The following is a 22,481-nucleotide window of genomic DNA, read 5'->3' on the forward strand; positions in this document are numbered from 1 at the left end:
AAGTTTTCATTAAGCCCTAAAATGCAGAGGCCCTTACAGAAATATTGTAATTTTCTTGTAGCCTAATTACTCAGAACAAAGTAAAAAAAGGAGAGATTGCATACTGTTCTATAGTAGGATTCTGCCTCAATATACTAGAGTAGCTAAAACCCAATAAAATAGAGGGAAGGGCCAGCCCCAGTGTCCTAGTTGTTAAGTTCGGTGTACCTAGCTTCAGCAGCCTGGGTTTGTTCCCAGGCGTGGACCCACACCAGTCTTCTCTCAGTGGCTGTGTTGTGATGGTGGCTCGCATACAGAATAGAGGAGGATTGGCGAGAGATGTTAGCTCAGGGCAAATCTTTGTCAACAACATCAATAAGAAATTGGAGGAAAAAAGGAATACTGAAATAAAAAATGAAATATTCCAGCTCTGTACTATATACCGTTCAGGATACTACATTTCAGTGATGTAGAATCACATTCGGAAATGGACAACTAAAATTACCAACGGAGTAGCCAAATGGGTTTAAGATTTTGAGTCAAATAATTGCGACTAAAGCCCTAACTTTTAACAGCTTCTTTACTAATAAATTTGAAGCAACTCATTGAATTTCTCTGCACCTCAGAGTCCTCTCTGCTTTGGGCTAACCACATTATCGGGCCTACCTATCTCACAGAGTTGCTTTGAGGACCAAAGAAGTCAATAAATAGGAAAGCATCTTGTAAACAATTTAGCTCTTCCTGTTATTAATCTTGACTGCTGTATAAGTGGAGATCAAAAATCATTAAATTTCAGTGCCTACAGGTGGTCCCTGCTCACAAGGAGCTCATTGACTGGGGAGGGGGATGGTGAGGGGAGTAGTGGAAACCAGGAGGACGAGAGGTCATTTCATGGAGTGTGGGAAAGTTCACTGTGGGGGAGAGCGAGGAAATGTAAAGAGTAATTAGATATCCGGAATCTGGGAAAGGGAAGGATTGAGGAGGCATATGAAATCGGTAATGTGATATGAGTCTAAAACAGATTGGCTCACCAAGTTCAGTGTTAGTATAATAGAACAATGAGCATTCTTGAAACCTGGGGTAAGTTTAGGACAAGTTAAAGATGTACTATTTAACTTGGTAAAAAGTGTGACAGAATTCCCTGACTAGAAGAGTGGCAGTTATAGCCATGAAAATCCTTCAGTCTTGGGACATAACTCAACCCCTGGAAGATATCCGTAGTTGAGCACAATGCTGCTTTCTGCTGGATACTCAACACCACCTCAGCTGGGTGACTAGTATTTGTAGCTAGTGTTTCCCCTGCTAACATCACTTTCTGGCTACTTCCTTCCTGCTCCCCTCCCTAAACAGGGCATAAAACATTAATCTCCTTTTTTTTTTAAAAAAATAAGCAGTTTGAAAATTTCAGCAATTAAAATGAGACAAAAATAGGAAGAATACACATACATATAAAAATGATCTCACTTTAAAACCCTCCTCCCTGAGGCCCATACTAACCACTGCATTACAGATTCCCTCTCACTCACATCTGCATTCCCAAACTGTCTTCCTTTGCTCTATTTTCTCAAACCTTTTATCCCCTTTAATGTAATGAATGAGTAAATGAATGAATAAAGTGTCTTGATTCTAGTCTCTCTCCCTCCACTAGAATGCAGAGCCCAGAAAGGCAGGGGTCTTTGTCTGTCTTCACTGCTGGATACATAACAAGCCTGAGAACTGTCCCTGGCACGGAGAGATGCTCAGGAAGTATTTGCTACATGAAGTGAGTGCTGAACGCTACTCAAAAGTGTTAGCACAGATGAAACATCGGTAGTTTCTGAATTGTCTCCTGCATCAGAGGTGGACTTCAGCCTGCACCCTTCCAGGCCTGGTTTGATCCTGCGTCTCCCACAGAGCAGGCCATCTCCTTCTGCACTCTTCCATCTCTGTCAGTCTTTTTGGCTCTGAGGTAAACTGGTCTTCTGGCTAGATGACCACTAAGGTCCTCTCCCCTCTTATACTGCATGTCCCTCACATGGCTTCCTTTCTTTACTATGAGGACCTTTATGCCCTTCTCTTCCTGTGAGGACGGCTTGAGCTCCCGAGGAGACTACTCAGTCCTCCCCAGGGAGCTGCACCTGCTCAGCTGATCAGCTTCACCCACACAAGCAGGTATGACTAAGTGATTAATCAGCCCAACTGCTTCCAGAGAAGGAAGGTGTAACCGAAAGTTCGGTCTCTGAACCCGATGCCAATCCAAACAACGAGAACAGAGTCTTGAGTGGAAGAGGAAAGGTTTTTACTATGCCAGGCACAGGGAGCAAAGCAAGGGCTCATGCCTCAAAAATTGCTAGCTCCTGGATGAGGAACGGGTAGGGATTTTTATTTGGGGTTTTGGGGAGGGGAGGGGGAACATGTAGCTTGCACAGCTCGGTGCTTTCCCAGCAGCCTGCCTTTGGCCTTGAGAGGCTGCTTGCAGCCACGGGGGGGTGGGGGGGTGGGTGAGATAGGATGATGGCAGGTGGGCGTCCTTCATCTCGTCTTCTTGTTTGAGGCGGGTTCGAGCGCAGGGAGTCGAGGAGTTGAGGTCTGGGAAGCCTCCGCTCCTTGACACTCTTGAGACAGCGCTTTCCTGGCAAACTCAAGGACACATGATTAGCTAAACCTTAGTGTACCTCCAACTCCAGGCACCTGGGCTTTTAACAATTTGTAACTCCCATTTAGTTGTAAAGCTCAAAGAGTCCAAGTTTAAAGAAACAGGTATGTACATGTGAGTGGAGCTAGAGAAGCAGGAAAGGGGGTGGTGGGTTTTAGTTTTAACCCCATATACGCTGGGTTCAATGCGGGGGAACTGATATCAGGGCTGATGTTAAGAGCCTGTAACAAAGGGGCTTGTGCATTCTGATTATTTAAGCTTAGTGCCTCCTCCCCCTAATTTCCATCATGCATTATTTCTAACAAAAATACACGGCATTTTGTTATAGTAATCCACTTGTTATTCTAAAAAGTGAAAGAGGCCAAAAATAAAAGTTTAGAAAATGTTTTGAAATTTTCATGTATTACACACATATAATAGGTTTAATTGCGGCTTACTTAGATGATCGGGAGGTTTGTTCCCTGACCTTTAAGTTTAAAGAGGACCGTGATTTTTTCCTGCCTTGTCCTGGTTGCCACTGCTCAGCGAGAGAATGGTTGTGCCATAGACTTTACACTTTTAAAGACCGTGGAAAAAAGAGGAGGCAAGTTTTAAGACATAGAATGCATGGAGAAATGGTATGTGATCTGAGGTTGTTTAGATAAGGCAAGATAATCATGTCTGAGGAACTAATTTTTATGAAATGGCATTGAATCTTAGTTATGCCTGAGGGTGACTAATAAGAGGAATGATCTTAAATTACATGGGTGAAACGAATCAATAGTTAGTCTTGGGAATTTGATCCTCCAGTAGATTAACCAGGAATAGGCCGTCCGGGATGAGGAAGGAAGTAGTTGGAAAGCAGGAGGTGGAGGATCATCTTGACTATCTAAGAGGAAGAGAGAGTCATTTGCCCTGGGCGGTTTTAACAGGAGACCAGTACAGAAATAGAAAATTAGAAGCCCCAACTACTTTAATTTAACCTTAATTTTTTAAAAGCCTAAATTAAAAAAATTAACCCATAAATTATAGTGGTACTAAATGAGAAACTTTAAGGGAAAAGGCTATTGACTCTGGGACGTGTACTAATGTAAAATATCAGGCTACTTTCATTTTCTTTTTGTAAGGAAGAAAAGCAAAGTGTATTTACACGTCAAGCCACAGAATATAGAGACGTTAGTTAGGAAGGATAAAGATTTAACTTAAATTTACATCTCTCGTAATTATCTTATCATAGATTTGAGTTCCTGAGTAGATTGTAGGCAGATCTGCTGTGATATTCTGCTTTTCAAAAGTTTATGTTGGCATCCTCTGTGACACTTCCAAACTTCAATTTCTGTAAAGCTTATTGTAGGAGACTGCATTTGTTTAGAATGTTTCCTATAAGAAATCATTCGTGTAAAGATTTAGGCTTTTCTCAAGGGTATAAAATTTGCTCCTCAAACTTCTAACATTGATCTTATTGACTTTGATTTCACTGATTTTGTTCTAATTAAATCAGCCAGTACAGAATTGTATATGTTCTCTTCCCAGTTGATGTTTCTTTATTTAGATCCTAATCCTTGCAAGGTCTTTGCAAATTTAAAAAGTAAATGTTTTTTTATAACATATTTATTTTGTTAGTACCCAAAGCAAAGCTTCAGTTCTTCCACACTGGCAGCCTGTGATATGTGTGCCACTGGGACACATTACCTAACTTCCAGAGCCCTGACAGGGTCGGTGTATGGACACACATCTTTTCATGTGCCTATTGGCCATTGTCATATTTTCTTTGGTAAAATGTCTATTCAGATCCTTTGCCCATGTTTTAATTTGGTTGTTTGTGGGGTTTTTTGTTGAGTTGTATGAGTTCTTTGTATATTGGAGGATATATATATATATATATATATATATATATATACACCTGAGATTAGCCTCTAGTTTTTATCTCATACGATGTAAGCTCAGGCAACCCTATTGACTTCCCTTTAGTATGTTTAATTAACGTTGTTTAAGGGGCAGATTGATATGCTCTCTTACAATCAGGTAGGAGAAATGTTCCCCAGTGAGACACAATGTCAATACCCACGGTACAATTTATAATACAATCAGGCAAAAAGAGGTGTAATCACTTAATTCCATCAATTCTTATACCTCTAATCATAGCTTTCATTGGGACTTTATCAATAGGTCTCAGTCTTATAATATTGAATAGGGGAAGCATTCCCAGTGAGACATAAGGTCCGCTTTCAAAACACTTTCAGGCAGAGTTGATATAACCTCTTTCCATAAAATTAGCTCAAACATTCCAACCTTTATAATCATATCAACATTTATACTTTTACTTTTTTTTCAGTTTAATTTTAGCCTGAGTCAGGATCTTAATGTTAGTCTTTTTTTTGTATTTCCTTTTAAATTTGGCCTTTTCATTGGTACCAATAAAACAATTACGATGAAAGCTCTTAAATTTTTTTTTCCAATTTAGAAGTTTTAGCAATTTAAATGATCCATTGTCTGGCCAAATTTACAAGTAGGATCTTAATAGCAACTCAAACCAATAAACTTATCCATGGACACAAGAGATGTCCCCAAAAGAGATGCAGGAAGTTTACTCCCAAAAATAGTCTAAGATAAAGCAAAGGCTATCATTGCACAACAAGCAATGACCGTTGAGACAACAAAGGCCCCTTATGAAAGCAATTAGGACCTCTTAGGACAAACTCCCCCGAGAGCTGACACAGCTGGACAAAGAGAGTGTGTCTCAGAACCTCAGTCTATTTGACTGGCCACCAAGATGTATGCTAGTACATGCATCCTCCAGATGGCGGAGACCAGAAAGGTCACAAAGCCAAGTTCTCAAGACGTAGAACAAGACAAAAGAAAAAAGCTGATCACATTAACAACTTTAGCTAAACCTTGGGTCTCTTGGAGCCAGATTAATACCTAGGAGGGAGGTGCCTCAGGGATGGGGAATGTGTCTGGCTTTACATAGTACCTAGTTCTTGCACGAACATATTCTTGAAGTTGGTGGGGGACCTGTGTCATCTTGCCCTTTCCGTGACCCAACTTATTCTATCATGGGAGTTTTCTTGAGGTGGTGAGTGCCCTAATGGCTTCTAACTGCTTGACCCATGCCCACCAAATCTGTGGCCTTTTGGCTTCTGAGATGCCCTTAGCAACAGTTTTCACCACATGTGCATATTCCCAGATAACAGGTTTATAGATGCCTGCCTCTTGCCCTGTGGTTTTTCCTTTTTTATGAAAAATGACTCAAAAGACAGAACAAGGGAAAATAGTGACCATCCCTGGGAGGAAAAGGATCAATAAACCAATGAGTACTCAAAATTTCCTAGAGTTGCTGAGTCCAAGAAGCTAGCTTCACCAATATTTTCTCCTGCTAGTCTAAACTTATAAAAAGAAACTAAACTCACCACTCTAGCTTCCTTGGACCCTGCAGGCAGAGATCCAGGAGATTGATGAAGTAATAACTCTTACCTCCTGCCGGCTCCTGTCAGGGGTCAAGGATCTCTCAGTTGCAGTAGTCCAGGAGTGAGCAGCATCCAGCCAGTGAAGTTTTATCCTGTCCAAGCCACCAAACTGTAGGGAAGGAAACAATTCCTCTATCCTTTAGATCCTTCTGACTGGCCTATGAATTAAGTTGATATGAGACAGAATAACAGGAGAAAATCAAATAAAGCATTATAACATGTATACATGGGAGAAACCCAGGAAAACTGAGCAACTCGCTGGAATGGCCGAGGTTGCCACCTTAAAAACCATTGTCAGCTAAATAGAAAGGAGGAGGATGTGAGTAGTTGTGTGGGGCTTGAAAGGGAAGGAAAGCAATTTACGTGGAGATAGAAATGCAAATGTTTGTTAAACAAATATTTGCTGGGCCATCTGTAGACAATGTTATCTTCTGGTATTAGCTCCTTCCTGGAACAGGCCTTCTATCTAAACTTCTTTTAGGTGATTAGGGGGTGAGATGAAAGTTTCTTTCAGAGTCTGTTATTCTTAAAAATAATCAAGCCATAGAGACACATTTTAAGGTGGCCAATTCTGATCCCCCACAGAGGTTACTCCTCAATGGTGGAACTAAAAAATAAATGAATAAATAAGTTTTGGTGTACTTTTATGTCATCTAGTTTCCTGCCACATATTCTGTACGAAATTCAACACTGGCTTTAAACTAGTGACTTACAGACTAGTAACGTAAACACATGATATATTAAACCTACAAGGCCCCTTTGAAATTCTTCCAACAAAGAAGTATTTTATCAGTAATTTAGTTAAATAAGGATCCAGACAACAAGTGGCTCCACGAGGCAGAACACACTGGAAAAAAATAAGGGGAACATGCAGGCTGCATAGTTGTTCTTCTGCTCATGCTCACACAGGAACACTGCTGCTCCAAAGGCTTTTCATTCCAACCAAGACACAATGACTACTAGAGCTGCCTTTTAATCGGAACCTAAAGAATAAGGAAACTGGCAGAGAGTTAGCCATTGATGATGTCAAATAAAAATGGCAAGTAATAGGATATTGGAATATATGAGGAAGCCATTTTGGGGTAAACCTAATTCGGCCTGACCTTGTCTTTCCAAAAGGGCCTGACCGACGCCTTTGAGCATGCATTGTATATCTGCTTTAGAGATTCCCTATGGCAAGAGCAAAAGGCCCTTGAGATAAAGGTGCAACTTCCCTCCCCCTCCCAACATTGGCGTCTCCTTAGGGATTAAGCATCTTTCCTTGGGCTGGAAACTGATTGCTGTGCTCACCTGTGACCGCCCAGCTCGAGACAATAGACTTGCCTCCTGCTACGCCCACGAAGATAGCAGACCCACTACCTGCTGTGTCCATCAAGCGCTGTGCAGACAGGGCAATCTTGTGACTATTGTGGGAGGGACATTTCAATCATATGTAAAGCACCCTCTTTGGGGGTATATAACCATTCTGTACACCTCATTTCTTTGGTGCCCTTTCTTCTTTCGGGAAGAAAGGCCCCGGGCCATGGTCCTCAGATTTCAGCTCAGAATAAACTCTCCCAAATTTTCATTTCCAGATTGGTTATGGATTATTTTCGTCGACAATGATTAAGTAGCTAGGAACTAAAGGTTTTTTTCCTTTTTGCAATTACTGATTATAGCTTTTAGCTATTTAACCCACCCATTGTTAACTGTGCTGTTTAGGCAATATGGTACCTGACTCCCACTAGGTTCCTATAGGTAACATCTCCCTGGAGACTGGGTCACCATGGTAATGGGTGTTTGAGCTGTTTTTCGGGAATTAGAACCCCTCTGTGCACTCCAGGCCTGTTGAGACCACCAACGCATCAACTGGACCCATGCAGATGTGGATAGGCAACCTTTTGACGTCAAGAGGCCAAAAACTCCACCCTCAGATCATGCTAATGCTTCCATTTTGTGGACACGGGTCCTATGAAGAGGGATGAAGTCTGACTATGCTTGCACAGATCATCATTACCCCACCTCTCCTCACTTCCAATCACCTCTCCTCACATTTCAGACTGCCTTGCCCCCATCCCATAAATATCCCTGAGTCCCTAATTTTGGGAAGTGAATTTGAGACTCATGCTCTTCCTTCCTCACATGGCTGCTTTGTGATTAAATTTTCTCTCTGCTGCAAATCTCGTCGTCTCAGTGTTTGGCTTTCTGGGCGGCAGGCAAAAATGAACCTGGCGCAGTAACAATAATAAGCAGTACAAAAGGGTGAACAATTCTCATCTCTCCCTTCATCTTGTCACTGATAGATGCTCAGCTTTCTCACTTCAGCCTAATTACCATTTGGTTCTTAGGTTCAGGCCCAGCTAAAAGTCTCAGTTCATTAGGGACCTGAATTCAGTAGCTGGTAGGAACTCAGAAAACAAACTATTCTAAAGAATCACAATATCTTGTGACACACAAGACAATCAGAACTTGTACACTTAATAGTCATACAGACATCATAGCCCAGTGTCACCTACAGAAGTGACTGAACACAGGCTGCACTCCTTCCTGTGCCCTCGACCCACAGCCGTCTCCCTCTGACATCCCACTTATTCTCATTAGTGGGTTATGAGGTAGAACAGCTCTCCATCCGGGTGAGCAAAGCAAAGAACATCTGGAAAGAGAACAGCATTGTTCTTGCCACCACTTTTGTAATGGCCAGAAAGAGAGTCACAGGAGCATATGGGCCAAATGCTCTAGGGAAAAAGAGAGATGAGGGGAGGAGTGTTTGCCACCCTGAAAGGCCCAGCTTATTAGTGGTTCCTGTTGTCCCTCTGAAATCGGCTGATCACTATTGGGTGGTAGGCTTTGTAAATGTCAAAGATTCCCACTAAGTTATTAAAAATAACTGCTGTTTGCCCAATCTTGGTACCTGCTCAGACAGATGGTGCAGACCAGCAAGAGTACTAGATCCACATAAATATCTGAAAATACTACCTGAAACAATAACATCGGTCATTAGATCCCAGTGTCAAAGACATTACTGATGCGAAGACATATGATTGGATTAAAAACACTTATCCATATGCTGTTACCACTTCCTCTATTGATTGGTTTTAACTTTCCTGAAAAAAATGCTTGCCTGACTTTTTTCACATTGCCAACAATTTTTGTCTTATACATCAAACTTCTTACTAGCAAATTTTCCATAAAATTACATTTTCTGCCTCCAAACAACTCTTTACCCATTAATTCAAGTTCCAACCATGAATTCAAAGTCAGTGTCTATATTTTGTTTGTACTCGACTTTGAATTACACGTCCATTTTTTTAATCTCCTAATAGTGATGTCACTGAGTCCTTACCCTTGTTTCAAAACTACCCAGAAGTTAATCTCCCTGGGTAGTTCTTTTCCATAGGTCAACCTCCCTTTTTGGATTAAGAGAGTCACTATTCAGCACTGAGTCCCTGGTCTCTGTTCCAGGTCACAATCATCCCTCATCACAAACGAAGGACAATTTTACCACAAGCTGGAAATTAAGTGGAAAGACCTGTGGCCATTAGGGTGTTGGTCCAGGAATTCATCACATGATTTCACAAGGACAGAAAAAATCAGAGTAAGACTCCCATGTGAGGGACAAAGAGATTGATTGCAAACCAGACAAGAGTGTAGCCACCTGCACATCTTGGGGCTTCTGGGCTCCAGTCTCCTTGGGGCATACAGCGCAGGGAAGCAGCCCCTCTGAGATCATAGCCGGGCTCACAGCTGTAGAACACTTCTGCCCAGGGGAAGAGTCATCCTTGTTGCTTGAGGTGTGCTTACTGCTTACTGTGTGGGATTTCTGGAGCCAGCTGACATGCTGGGGGAAGAACAGCAAAGTGTCTGTCAGTTATTTGCAGATATATTCTGCTGTACCCTCTGCCTGCCAGGGAGCTTAAAAATCCTAATAGCAGAGTATAGATTTTAAGAGAAAAGATCCGGTAGTTCAGTACCCACGTTTCACTGATGAGCAAACTAAGGCCACAGAGCAGAGCTGTGACTAGAACCAAGGTCTCTCCAACATCTTGTGTGGGTTTTTTCCTACTAAAATGTTCCTAAGACTACAAGCAGCATATTCCCTTTGCTCTCCGGTACTGGCCATCCAGGACAGAACTGTGAGTGCTGGTGGCTGGTTCTGCTCTCACACTTCCTAGAAAGGTAGCCTTTCTGGCAACAACAAGGGACACCTTTGCCCAAGTCTCATCTGACAGACCCCCTCACCTCGCTCACTGTACAGTCAGTCACACGTCCCCCTTCAGTTTTCCTCCCAGCTCCTCTTTCAGAACTGTAAGCCCCCTTCTGGTCCCTATGTGCCAGCCTGGATTCTTCCCCCTCCACTGCTAAGCCAGCCATTTCAGCACAGGAGGACAAGGGAAGCCATCACGAACACGATCCCCTTAAAAGAAAAAAGCCATAGAACTTCTGAAGAGAGAAGATATTGCTTTGAGCGTGTTTTGACTCAAATTATGGGTGCCTCCATCCATAGCCCAGTTGGTGTGTGCTCAGGGCACCAGAACACATTTGAGCCTCAATCTGAACCATTTATACACTCATGAGTCACTTAATGATGGGATACGTCCTGAGAAATGTGTTGTTAGTGATTTAGTCATTGTACGAACATCACAGAGCGTGCTTACACAAACCTAGATGGTATAGCCCCTATACACCTAGGCTACATGGTACTAATCTTATGGGACCACCATCGTATATGTGGTCCATTGTCTGAAACATCATTATGCAGCATGTGCCTGAATGGAATAAAAGTGAAAAAAAAAATCTTTGCTGTATTTGAGCCAGTCATTTCCCCTTTCTGAGCCTCAGAGTTTTCAGTAATAACATGAGAGAGTTGGAACAGAATGACTGAAGTCTAAGGCCATTTTAATCTGGTGCTAACATTTAGGTCCCGTGGCTCGTTTGCCTATTGACCCCTGCAAGGATAGATCTACGTCACTGTTATCATACACTATTTTCATCGTACATCTCACTATACATTATCATGAGGCTCTGCCATCAGAAAGGCTCTTGAATTCCAGGCCTCACTCTGTTATTTACTAGCTCTGCGATCAGGAAAAGTTTATTTAATATTTCTAAGACTCAGATTTCTCAACATAAAATGGAAAAAAGAATAGTTGATGCCTCATATTGTTTAAGTATTAAATTAAACAATGCATATAAAATATGTGTGTTATGGACGCAGAGTGAGCCAATACTTTTTGACACTGATTATCATCAGAGATGACCTAGTCGAGGTACTATTATGTTTAGAGTGTTTATAACAATTTCATCCTCCTTGTGCATGCACACACACTCATGCACACGCCTTCCTTAATTTCAAAACCATTATCATTGACACTCCCCCACAAAACCCCAGCAGGGTCTCAACAGGTGAAACCCACCCCTGGAGCAGCTTGGCAGCTCAGGCACCCATGTGTTGTTGGCCCAGCATTGCACAACGTTGGATCCCTTCATGACAAAGCCAGGCTGACATCTAAATCTCACAATCTCACTTAAGGAAAACAAAATCCTATTTCCTGATACTCAGTTCCACTTTCAACTTCTGGAGTTGCACATTTACTAGCAGAAACACATTGAGGAGGAGAGCTGCTCCAAACTCCAAGCTGATTGTCTTTGCTGGTACAGAAAATCGACTGTTCTCCCATGAGGTCAAACAGCCTTTCTCCATCTGGCCCAGTGAGACACCGATAAGTGACCGCTGTTGCATATTGAAAAGCATTTCTGTTGCTGCTGTAGTAGTCTCCATTGGATATGGCTTGGGGGTGGCTCACAAGATATACCTGGAGTAAGGGAGAGTATGGTGAACAACAGCTTAGCTTTTAATGTTTTTGTTTTGGTGAGGAAGATTAGCCTTGAGCTAATGGGTATCTTCCTCTTTTTGCTTGAGGAAGATTGTCCCTGAGCTAAAATCTGTGGCAATCTTCCTCCATTTTGGATTCATGTTTGGGATCCAAACTCATGTACCCTGGGCTGCTGAAGTGGAGTGCACAAACTTAGCCACTATGCCACTGGGCCAGTCCAATTTTAAGAGCTTTTTTTTTTTTTTTGCTGAGGAAGATTCACCCTGAGCTAACATCTGTTGCTGATCTTCCTCTTTTTGCTTGAGGATGATTCACCCTGAGCTAACATCTGTGCCAATTTTCCTGTATTTTAAATGTTGGTCACCACCACAGCATGGCTGCAGAAGACTGGTGTAGTTCCACATCCAGGAACTGATACTGGGCCACTGAAGCAGAGTGTGCCAAACTTAACCAGTAGGCCACAGGGCTGGCCCTGACAATTTATTTTTTAGAGCTCTTTTAGGTTCAGAGCAAAATTGAGAAGAAGGAGCAGAGATTTCCCATATTCCCTGGCCCCTACACCTGCATAGCCTCCCCCATTTTCAACATCCCCAACCAGGGTGGTACCTTTGTTACACTGATGAACCTATATTATCATAATCACCCAAGTCCATAGTTTACATTAGGGTTCACTCTTGGTCTCTGCATTGTGTGGGTTTGGACAAATATATAATGACATGTATCCATCCTTATGGTATTGTGCAGAGTATTTTCACTGCCCTACAAATTCTTAGTGTTCTAGCTGTTAACCCCTCTCTCCACCCCAAAACTCTGGCAAGCACTGATAGTTTTACTGTTGTTATAGTTTTGCCTTTTCCAGAATTAATTTTTTTCTTTGTATTATTTTACTATGAATTTAAATAACAAAGAATCAAATGACTTCCTAAACTATACCTAATTACAATACTGTTATTTTCTTCAGACATGTTGTCTACATAGCTGAAATTAAGGTGTGTGTGATATGGATTCTGTCCATAATAATTATTTTTTGAAAAAATACCCATGTATTATTGTGGTTTACATATTTGTGATGGTAAGTGAATAATCTATGTGATTTTATCATAGATTGTTAAGTAATTTACTTACTGCTGGGTAATTTTTTCTTTGATTTTTATTGATCATTTAATAACATCTTTGCAGGTTAATTACACGTCCTCTGGCACTACTCATCAAGAAAAATAGAGAAAAGAAAAATATAAAAGATAAGGCATGAGAAATTAAATAATCATAGATCCAGGGGTAATAAAAATTATAAATTAAAACGGTGTTCTATCATTATATAATAAATTTAAAATATTGGTATAAGTGATTACACACTTGTTCACATAAATGTATATAACGAATATTGACTCAGTTAAATGTTTATTGAACTTATTAAATATAGACAAGTGGGAACTGCTTTTTTTTTTTTTTGAGGAAGATTAGCCCTGAGCTAACTACTGCCAGTCCTCCTCTTTTTTGCTGAGGAAGCCCGGCCCTGAGCTAACATTGTGCCCATCTTCGTTTACTTTATATGTGGGATGCCTGCCACAGCATGGCGTGCCAAGCGGTGCCATATCTGCACCCGGGATCCGAACCGGTAAACCCAGGGCCCCCGAGAAGCGGAACGTGCGAACTTAACCACTGCGCCACCGGGCAGGCCCCTGGGAACATTTTTATTTGAAGATGAACCTCTAAAAAAGGTGCCAGACCTAGAAAATTTTTTATAATAAACTGATAATATCTTGCTAATTTGAATTTTTTCAGGAAATTGTAAATGCTTGACAGGGAAAGGAGGCACCTGTAGAGCTTCTCATTCATTTCTTTGAATCCGTAAAAGCCAACGTTAGTTTCTTTAGGTGAATACTTAAGAATACAAGGAGCACGTTCATTGAGGGAAATGGACAAAATGTGGACAAATAAAGAGAAGAAAATGATAGCGGTCCCAAAATAACTATTCTTAACAATTTAATGTATATCATTTCAGATATGTCTGTGTACTCATGCATGGGTGTCTATGGATATATTTTATTATTTTATTATTTTAATTTATTTTTTAGGTTGGCACCTGAGCTAACATCTGTTGCCAATCTTCCTTTTTTTTTTCTTTCTTCTTCTTCTCCCCAAAGCCCCCCAGTACATAGTTGTATATTCTAATAATAGGTCCTCTGGTTCTGTTATGTGGGACGCTGCCTCAGCATGGCTTAATGAGCGGTGTCATGTCCATGCCCAGGATCCAAACCAGCAAAACCCTGGGCCACTGAAGCAGAGCACACGAACTTAACCACTTGGCCACAGGGCCGGCCCCTATGAATATATTTTATACAATACCGTATTTGGTGGCTAAATAATATTCAGGCATGTAGATATATAGAACTACTGTCTATTTCCACTTGGATGAGACATCTCAATCTCTAATTCCTCATGGTACACTTTATAACTTTCTTAAATACTCTTCATACCCATTTTTAATAAGTCATTTCTTCCATTAGCTATTTTCTTTTGAGGAAGATTAGCCCTGAGCTAACATCTGCTGCCAATTCTCCTCTTTTTGCTGAGGTAGACTGGCTCTGAGCTAACATCCATTCCCATCTTCCTCTACTTTATATGTGGGACACCTACCACAGCATGGCTTATCAAGCAGTGCCATGTCCACAACTGGGATCCAAACCAGTGAACCCTGGGTCGCTGAAGCGGAATGTGCGAACTTAGCCACTGCACCACCGGGCCAGCCCCCATTAGCTATTTTCAAACCATGCTGAACATTTCAATTTTTAAAAATTTTACGCTGTCATAAATATTGTTGCATTGAGTGTCTTTGGACCAAAATCATGGGGAAATTCCATGTTTGTTTTCTTGGGACAAATTCTGGGAAATGGAATTGCTAGGTCAAAGGGTATTTGTAGTAAGGCTTTTGTATGTATTGCTCATTAGCCTTCCAGAAGTTTCTGTCCACTTTTACTGCCATCAGCTGTGTGTGATACTGATTTCTTCAGAGCCTTAACACTTTACCAATTTGCAATCAGTCGTTCTTCCATGTTCCTCAAAGTTTCGAGGTTCACTTTACAATACCCCATTGACAAGATGGATAGTCAGTTAATCAAGAACAAATGCAACTGGGGCATGAGCCTGGAAGAATTTGAAGCAAGAATAACCACAATAACCAAGAATAAGCAGAATAACCATTCTGCAGAATGACCAGAGGCTTGAGGAAATTGCTAAGAATGATAAGATCTTTCATTATTCAGAGTAAGAATAGTAAGGAAGAAAGCAATCTGCTTCCTGAGATTGTTACGTACTATTAAGAGGTGGCAGAGACATATTTAATTTTCTCTAATGTCTTTTAAATTTAGTCACCGGGAGAATGATCTTTATACTGGAAAGAGTTTACTATCAAAACAGGAGAATAGGAGCCTGCCTGGTGGCACAGTGGTTGAGTGAGCGCACTGTGCTACATCAGCCTGGGGTTCGTGGCTTCAGATCCTGGGCATGTACCTATACACCTCTCATCAAGCCATACTGTGGTGGCATCCCATATACAAAGTGGAGGAAGAGTGGCACAGATTTTAGCTCAGGGCCAATCTTCCTCACCAAAAAAAAAAAAAAAGGGAAAAATCCCCAGAAAGATAGGGCACTAGTATCTGAGTTCAAGTCCACGGTTTCAGATAACTTACCTCCTAAAATAAACACCAGAAGAACCATGTCACATGACTCAAGTTTCAAATATCTGAGAGACAACTCTGTACGAAATGGATTAGATTTCTTCTTTGTAACTCCAGGGGCAACTATGGATCAAACGGAGGGAATTATGGGGAAAATATTTCAACTCACTCTCACAAATAGGTGCCTCCTTATCCTAAGAAACATTATTGCCTGTGAGGAGACAAGCAGCAGATGGGGAGCTGATGAGTCTATACCCAGAAGTAAAGAATGAAAAATGATTGTACCCTACACATATTTCCCACTTAAGTCACCATGAGAAAAGGAGAGCAGGTAGGTGTTACAAATTCGAGGAAAGATTAAAACGTGGGAGACCTCATGAAAGAAACCCCATTTCTATCTGCAAATTAGTCCTTTATTTCCATGGGCAAGCTTAAATTCTTACCTGTTTAATCCATCGTTATTCGTAGTCCCTCACAACTCAATGCAGCAATTGTCTTATTCATGATGAGACATTTTTGTACTTGTCTTTAGGAAACCCCACAGAGTTGTTTTAGCCATGTGGACTTCCATCCAGGAAACGATAAGCTCCTTGATCAGCAGGGAAGGTGTCTTATTGAAATATCTACTCTCTCTCACACCTCGCCTAGGGACTTTCAAGTGTGGGGTGCTCAAAAAATATTTGTTGATTGAACGAAAGAATGATCACTTTACCCTGAAGATTCAGCAAATGAGAGCCAGAGGAAATAGCCGATCGTCTTTACACTTGAAATGCAAAAAGCACCAGTACTTACTGTGCTGTAAAATCATTCAAAGTAGGCCACAAAATTTGGAACATTTCATCAGCATTTATTTTTTATTTATTAGGTAACTATACAGTTACTGTGAGAAATATCACAAAGGATACTCAGCTAAGCTATCCACATTTTCCAGTGTACAGCAGGGCTAAACTTGATTAAGTAAAAGCTGAGGGGTATAGTGCAATATCATCTAACAGTGGGGCAGGTACTGGAACAGCTAAGAACTTTGCCTCTTGATTTTATCTAAGACATGTGATCAGGGCAGAAACCATTTGTACCTGAGACTACTAGTATCTCCAGTATCTACTTTCCTCTTCTTTGTTACTAACAAAACCCTGTTTTTTTTGGTTTCGTATTTTTTTCACTGAGGAAGATTCACCCATGAGCTAACATCCATTGCTGATCTTCCTCTTTTTTTCTTTTTGCTTGAGGAAGATTAGCCTTGAGCTAACATCTGTGCCAATCTTCCTCAACTTTATATGTGGGTCACCACCACAGCGTGGCTTGATGAGTGGTGTAGGTCCACACCTGGGATCCAAACCTGCAAACCTGGGCCGCCAAAGCAGAGTGTGCTGAATTACCCACTACGCCACTGGCCCGACCTCCAGGGTATTTACTTAATATAATTGATGTACAAGAGCTATTTTAATATTTGTCCTATTTGATGTTTATCTTTAAATTATTTTTGTATGTACAGAGATCTTTTTTCTTGGTATTCAATTTTGTCAATCTTTTCCATAATAGAATTTTTCCTTAATATACACCTATAGAGTTTTCAAATCAGAAACATATTTGCTTAAATATTTGTCTAGTTCCTTTATGGTTTTATTTTTAATATTTAATCCTTAATCCATATGGACTTTGCTGTGGTGTATGACATGAGGCAGAGATCTAACTTATCTTTCCAGGTATTTGCCTTTTTAACGAGTAATTCCGGTTTTCCATGTCTTGAAATGCCATGTTTATCACCGTGACATTCTTAGAACAGCTTATGCTATTTCCTGGGCTCTGTGTTTTGCTTTGTGGATCTACGTCTCTATTCCTGCATCATATCAATTATTTTATTCCTTTAAATAAATTTTAGCATCACTTCTGTTTTGTAATATGTTCTGGTAGTAAACACCCCTCTTGTTACTATTTCAGGAAATTCTGAATTTCAGGACATTCTGTTCTTCAGTCACATGACAATTACAATCATCTTGGCAAATTAAAAGAAGAATGCCTTTGGAACTCTGATCGGAATTACATTAAATATGCATACTAATTCTGAGATAATTAATATCTCCACAACAGCAAGTCCTCTTTTAAATAAAATTTTTATCCTCCACTTCTTCAAGCATTTTTTTCTTTTTGAGGAAGATTAGCCCTGAGCTAACATCTGCTGCCAATCCTCCTCTTTTTGCTGAGGAAGACTGGCCCTGCCCTAACATCCATGCCCATCTTCCTCCACTTTATATGTGGGATGCCTAGCACAGCATGGCTTGCCAAGTGGTGCCATGTCTGCACCCGGGATCCGAACCGGCAAACTCCAGGCTGCCAAAGCGGAACATGTACACTTAACTGCTGCGCCACCAGGCCAGCCCAGTCTTCAAGCATTTTTTTGTCTTCCAAAAAAGTGTTTACATCTTCTACTTATGATCCATATGTACTTCTTGTTAAATTTGTTTCTAGATGATTTTCTTGCTATTGTGAATGATATTTTTCCCCACTCTATTCCACTTGGTTGTTACTTATATAAAGTAATTAATTTGTGAATTTTTTTTACCAGACATCTTACTAATATCTCTAATTAGGTCTGATAGTTAGTTAATTCCTTTAGGTTTTTGCGTAAACAGTCATCAGCTAATATAATAACTTTTTCTTCTCTTTCTCAATTTCTGTTTATGGAGATATCTGTCATTTTATTAGTTTCAATTTCAAGAACTTTAAAAAGTAGGAAGGAAGTGCTTTTTCCTTCTCTTTACTTTAACATATGCCTCAACCATGCTTCTAGATTTTAGCCATTAATTACAATAGAGTGGTTTTTTTTTTTTTTTTTGGTATCATAGAGTATGTGACATTTAAGGAAAGACATATTTTTTTATAATATTAGAAAATAAATGTATGGATTTCCTAATTTTGAACCATTCCTGGAATAGACCTACTTGCTCACTTTGCATAAGTCTTTCTATATTGTATGGTCATGTGCCACATAATGATGTTTCAGTCAATGACTGATGGCATATAAGTCGGTGGTTCCATAAGATTAGTACCATATAGCCTAGGTGTGTAGTAGGCTATACTATCTAGGTTTGTGTAAGTACACTCTGTGATGTTTGCATAATGATGAAATCGCCTAACAACACATTTCTCAGAACATATCCCCATCGTTAAGCAGTGCATGACTGTATTTAACATTTGATTTAGGATTTTGGCATTTATATTAGGAAATGAGCCAGAGATATATTTAGTTTCATTTGCAATCTTTGGCAGGCTTTAATATGGGCATAATTGTATTTCTCTGCTCTGTAAGAGTTTAAATAATATTTTTATTATCTATTTCTTGAAGTATAAAAGAAGTTACAAAACTGGTCCATTCTCTTTATTTGAAGGCACTTCTTTGTGATGGTTTTAAATATGCCCACAAATTCTTTGATGTACTTCCCTTCAAGTTATGGAACATAATTCCTCTCCTCTTGAATACAGGCTGGGCTTAGTGACTTGATTCTAGTGAATAAAATAAAATGTAAGGGATAGTGAGCAACTTCAGAGACTGGGTCAAAAGGGACCATGATATGATGTCTTCCTCTGTCTTTCAGGTTCCTCATCTAGGAGAAGCCAGCAGCCCACAGAAGAGGCCCATGAGGTGGGAAACTGAAGTCTCCTCCTAACGGCCATGTGAGTGAGGCTTCTTGGAAGTGGACCCTCGGCCCCAGTCAACATCGAAGACACTATCTGGGGAATGAAAAGACGACCCACAGGATCAGAGAAAATATTTGAAAATCATTTATCTGAGAAGGATTTAATATACAGAATTACAAAGAACTGCTGCAACACATCAACAAAAACACAAAAAACCTAGTTTAAAAAATGGGCCAAGGTCTCGAAGAGACATTATCCAAGGATGATATACAAATGGCCAATAAATACAGGAAAAGATATTAACTTCATTAGTCATTAAGGAAATCCAAATCAAACCCACTTTGCACCTTCTAGGATGGCCAGGATAATATATATTTTTTTAAATGTAAAATACATATAATCCTACAACTTCCCAAAACTGAATCAAGAAGAAATAGAAAATTGGAAGAGACCTATCACAAGTAAATAGGTTGAAACAGTAATCAAAAACCTCCAAAAAAACCGAGAGTCCAAGATCAGACATCTCTGGTGAATTCTGTGAAACATTCAAAGATTTAATACCTATCCTTCTCAAACTCTTCCAAAAAATTGAAGAGATGGAATGCTTCCTAATGCATATTATGAAGTAAGCATTACCGTGATAACAAAACCAGACAAGGACAACAAAAAGGGGAAAATTACAGGCCAATATTGCTGATTTATTCAATGCAAAAATCCTCAATAAAATATTAACAAATTGAGTACAGCAATACATTAAAAGGATCATACACCGGGGCTGGCCCCGTGGCCGAGTGGTTAAGTTCGTGCGCTCCGCTGCAGGCGGCCCAGTGTTTCGTCGGTTCGAATCCTGGGCGCGGACATGGCACTGCTCATCAGACCACGCTGAGGCAGCTTCCCACATGCCACAACTAGAAGAACCCATAACGAAGAATACACAACTATGTACTGGGGGGCTTTGGGGAGAAAAAGGAAAAAATAAAATCTTTAAAAAAAAAAAAAAAAAAAAAAAGGATCATACACCACGATGAAGTAGGATTAATTCCAAGGATGCAGGGATGGTTCAACATCCGCAATTCGGTCAATGTGATACAACACATCATGAAATGAATAAAAATCACGTGGTCATCTCAATAAATGCAGAGAAAACATTTGACAAGATGCAACATCCATTTGTGATAAAAATTCTCAATAAAATGGTTATAGAAGGAAAATACGTCAACATCATAAAGGCCATATATGACAAACCCACAACCAACATCATGCTCAATGGTGAAAAACTAAAAGTTACTCTTCTAAGACCAGAAACAAGACAAGGATACCTACTCTTCCCACTCTTATTTAACACAGTATTGGAAGTCCTAGCTGAGCAATTAGGCAAGAAAAATAAAGGGATCCAAATTGGAAAAGAAGAAGTAAAACTGTCACTATTGGTGGATGATATGATTCTACGCATAGATAATCCTAAAGAATCCACAAAAAACTATTAGAAATAATCAAGGAATACAGTAAAGTTGCAGGGTACGAAATCAACACACAAAAATCAGTCATATTCTGTACACTAACAGCAAGCTAGCAGAAAGAGAAATCAAGAATACAATCCCATTTACAATTGAAGCAAAAATAATAAAATGCCTTGGAATAAATGGAACCAAGGAGATGAAAGATGTATACACTGAAAACTATAAGACATTATTGAAAGAAATTGAAGAAGACATAAAAAATGGAAAGGTATTGCATGCTCGTGGATTAGAAGAATAAACATAGTTAAAGTGTCTATATGACCTAAAGCAATCTACAGATTAAGTGCAATCCCAATCAGAATCCCAATGACATTTTTCACAGAAATAGAACAAAGAATCCCCAAATTTATGTGCATCAACAAAAGACCCTAAATAGCCAAAGCAACCCTCAAAAAAAAGAACAAAGCTGGAGGTATCATACTCCCTGATTTCAAAATATACTACAAAGCTATAGTGATCAAAACAGCATGGTACTTGGTCAAAAACAGACATACAGATCCATGGGAATAGCATTAAGAGCTTGGAAATAAACCCACACATTGATGGACAGCTAATTTTTGACAAAGGAGCGAAGAACATACAATGGAGAAAGGAAATTCTCTTCAATAAGTGATGTTGGGAAAACTGGACAGCCACATGCAAAAGAATGAAAGTAGACCATTATCTTACATCGTACTCAAAAATGAACTCAAAATGGATTAAAGACTTAAATGTAAGACCTGAAACCATGAAAATCCTAAAAGAAAACATAAGCAGTATGCTCTTTGACATCAGTCTTAGTACTATCTTTTTGAATATCAGGTCTCCTCAGGCAAGAGAAACAAAAGGAAAAATAAAAAATTGGGACTATATCAAACTAAAAATCTTCTTCATGGCAAAGGAAACAATCAACAAAACTAAAAGACAACCCAACAACTGGGACAAAATATTTGCAAATCATTTATCCGATAAGGAGTTAATACCCAAAATATATAAAGAACTCATACAACTCAACAACAAAAAAATGAACAATCCAATCAAAAAATGGGCAGAGGAAATGAACAAACATTTTTCCAAAGAAGATACACAGACAGCCAACAGGCACATGAGAAGATGTTCAATGTCACTAAGCACTAGGGAAATGCAAATCAAAACTAAAATGAGACATCACCTCACACTCATCAGAGTGGCTATTATTAAAAAGACAAGAAATAAGTGTTGGAGATGATGTGGACAGAAAGGTACCCTCATACACTGCTGGTGGGAGTGCAAACTGGTGTAGCCACTATGGGAAACAGTATGGAGATCCCTCAAAAAATTAAAAATAGAACCACCATGTGATCCAGCTATTCCACTTCTGGGTATTTATCTAAAGAACATGAAAACACTAATTCAAAAAGATACGTGCACCCCTATGTTCATCGCAGCATTATTCAGAATAGACAAGACTTAAAAGTAACCTAAGTGCCCATCAATGGATGAATGGATAAAGAAGTGTGGTATATATACAGTGGAATACTTCTCAGCCATAAAAAAGATGAAATCATGCCATTTTCAACAACATGGATGGGGCTTGAGGACATTATGCTAAGCAAAATAAGTCAGAGAAAGACAATTACCATATGACTTCTCTCATATGTAGAAGACAAACAAACAACACATAGATATGGAGAACAGATTCGTGGTTCCCAAAGGGCAAGGGGGTGGAGGGAAGGTGAAAGGGGTAAGGGGGCATGTATGTGTGGTGAAAGATAGAAACTAGACTTTCAGTGGCGAATACAATGCAGTCG

General features: G+C 39.9%; 2 protein-coding genes across 3 annotated transcripts in view; both read right to left on the reverse strand.

Annotated features, from left to right (window-relative positions):
- Positions 1 to 6,338, reverse strand: part of CD46 (CD46 molecule) — a 67,784-nt gene extending 61,446 nt beyond the window's left edge. Inside the window, exon 1 of one of the 2 annotated variants that reach the window (XM_070591185.1) lies at positions 6,068 to 6,338. The gene's annotated coding sequence lies outside the window, so the exon portion shown is untranslated. The remainder of the gene's footprint in view (positions 1 to 6,067) is intronic. The other variant, XM_070591183.1, reaches the window with a different exon arrangement.
- A 623-nt stretch (positions 6,339 to 6,961) lies between these two features.
- Positions 6,962 to 12,838, reverse strand: CR1L (complement C3b/C4b receptor 1 like). The gene is given in 7 exon segments (XM_070590981.1): positions 6,962 to 7,043; positions 9,507 to 9,570; positions 9,573 to 9,616; positions 9,697 to 9,877; positions 11,454 to 11,597; positions 11,600 to 11,852; positions 12,815 to 12,838. Coding segments are annotated over 7 exon segments (792 nt in total).
- Between the last annotated feature and the right edge of the window lie 9,643 nt (positions 12,839 to 22,481).

Source organism: Equus przewalskii, chromosome 23 (assembly GCF_037783145.1).
Source record: "Equus przewalskii isolate Varuska chromosome 23, EquPr2, whole genome shotgun sequence".
In the NCBI taxonomy this organism is placed as follows: Eukaryota; Metazoa; Chordata; class Mammalia; order Perissodactyla; family Equidae; genus Equus; species Equus przewalskii.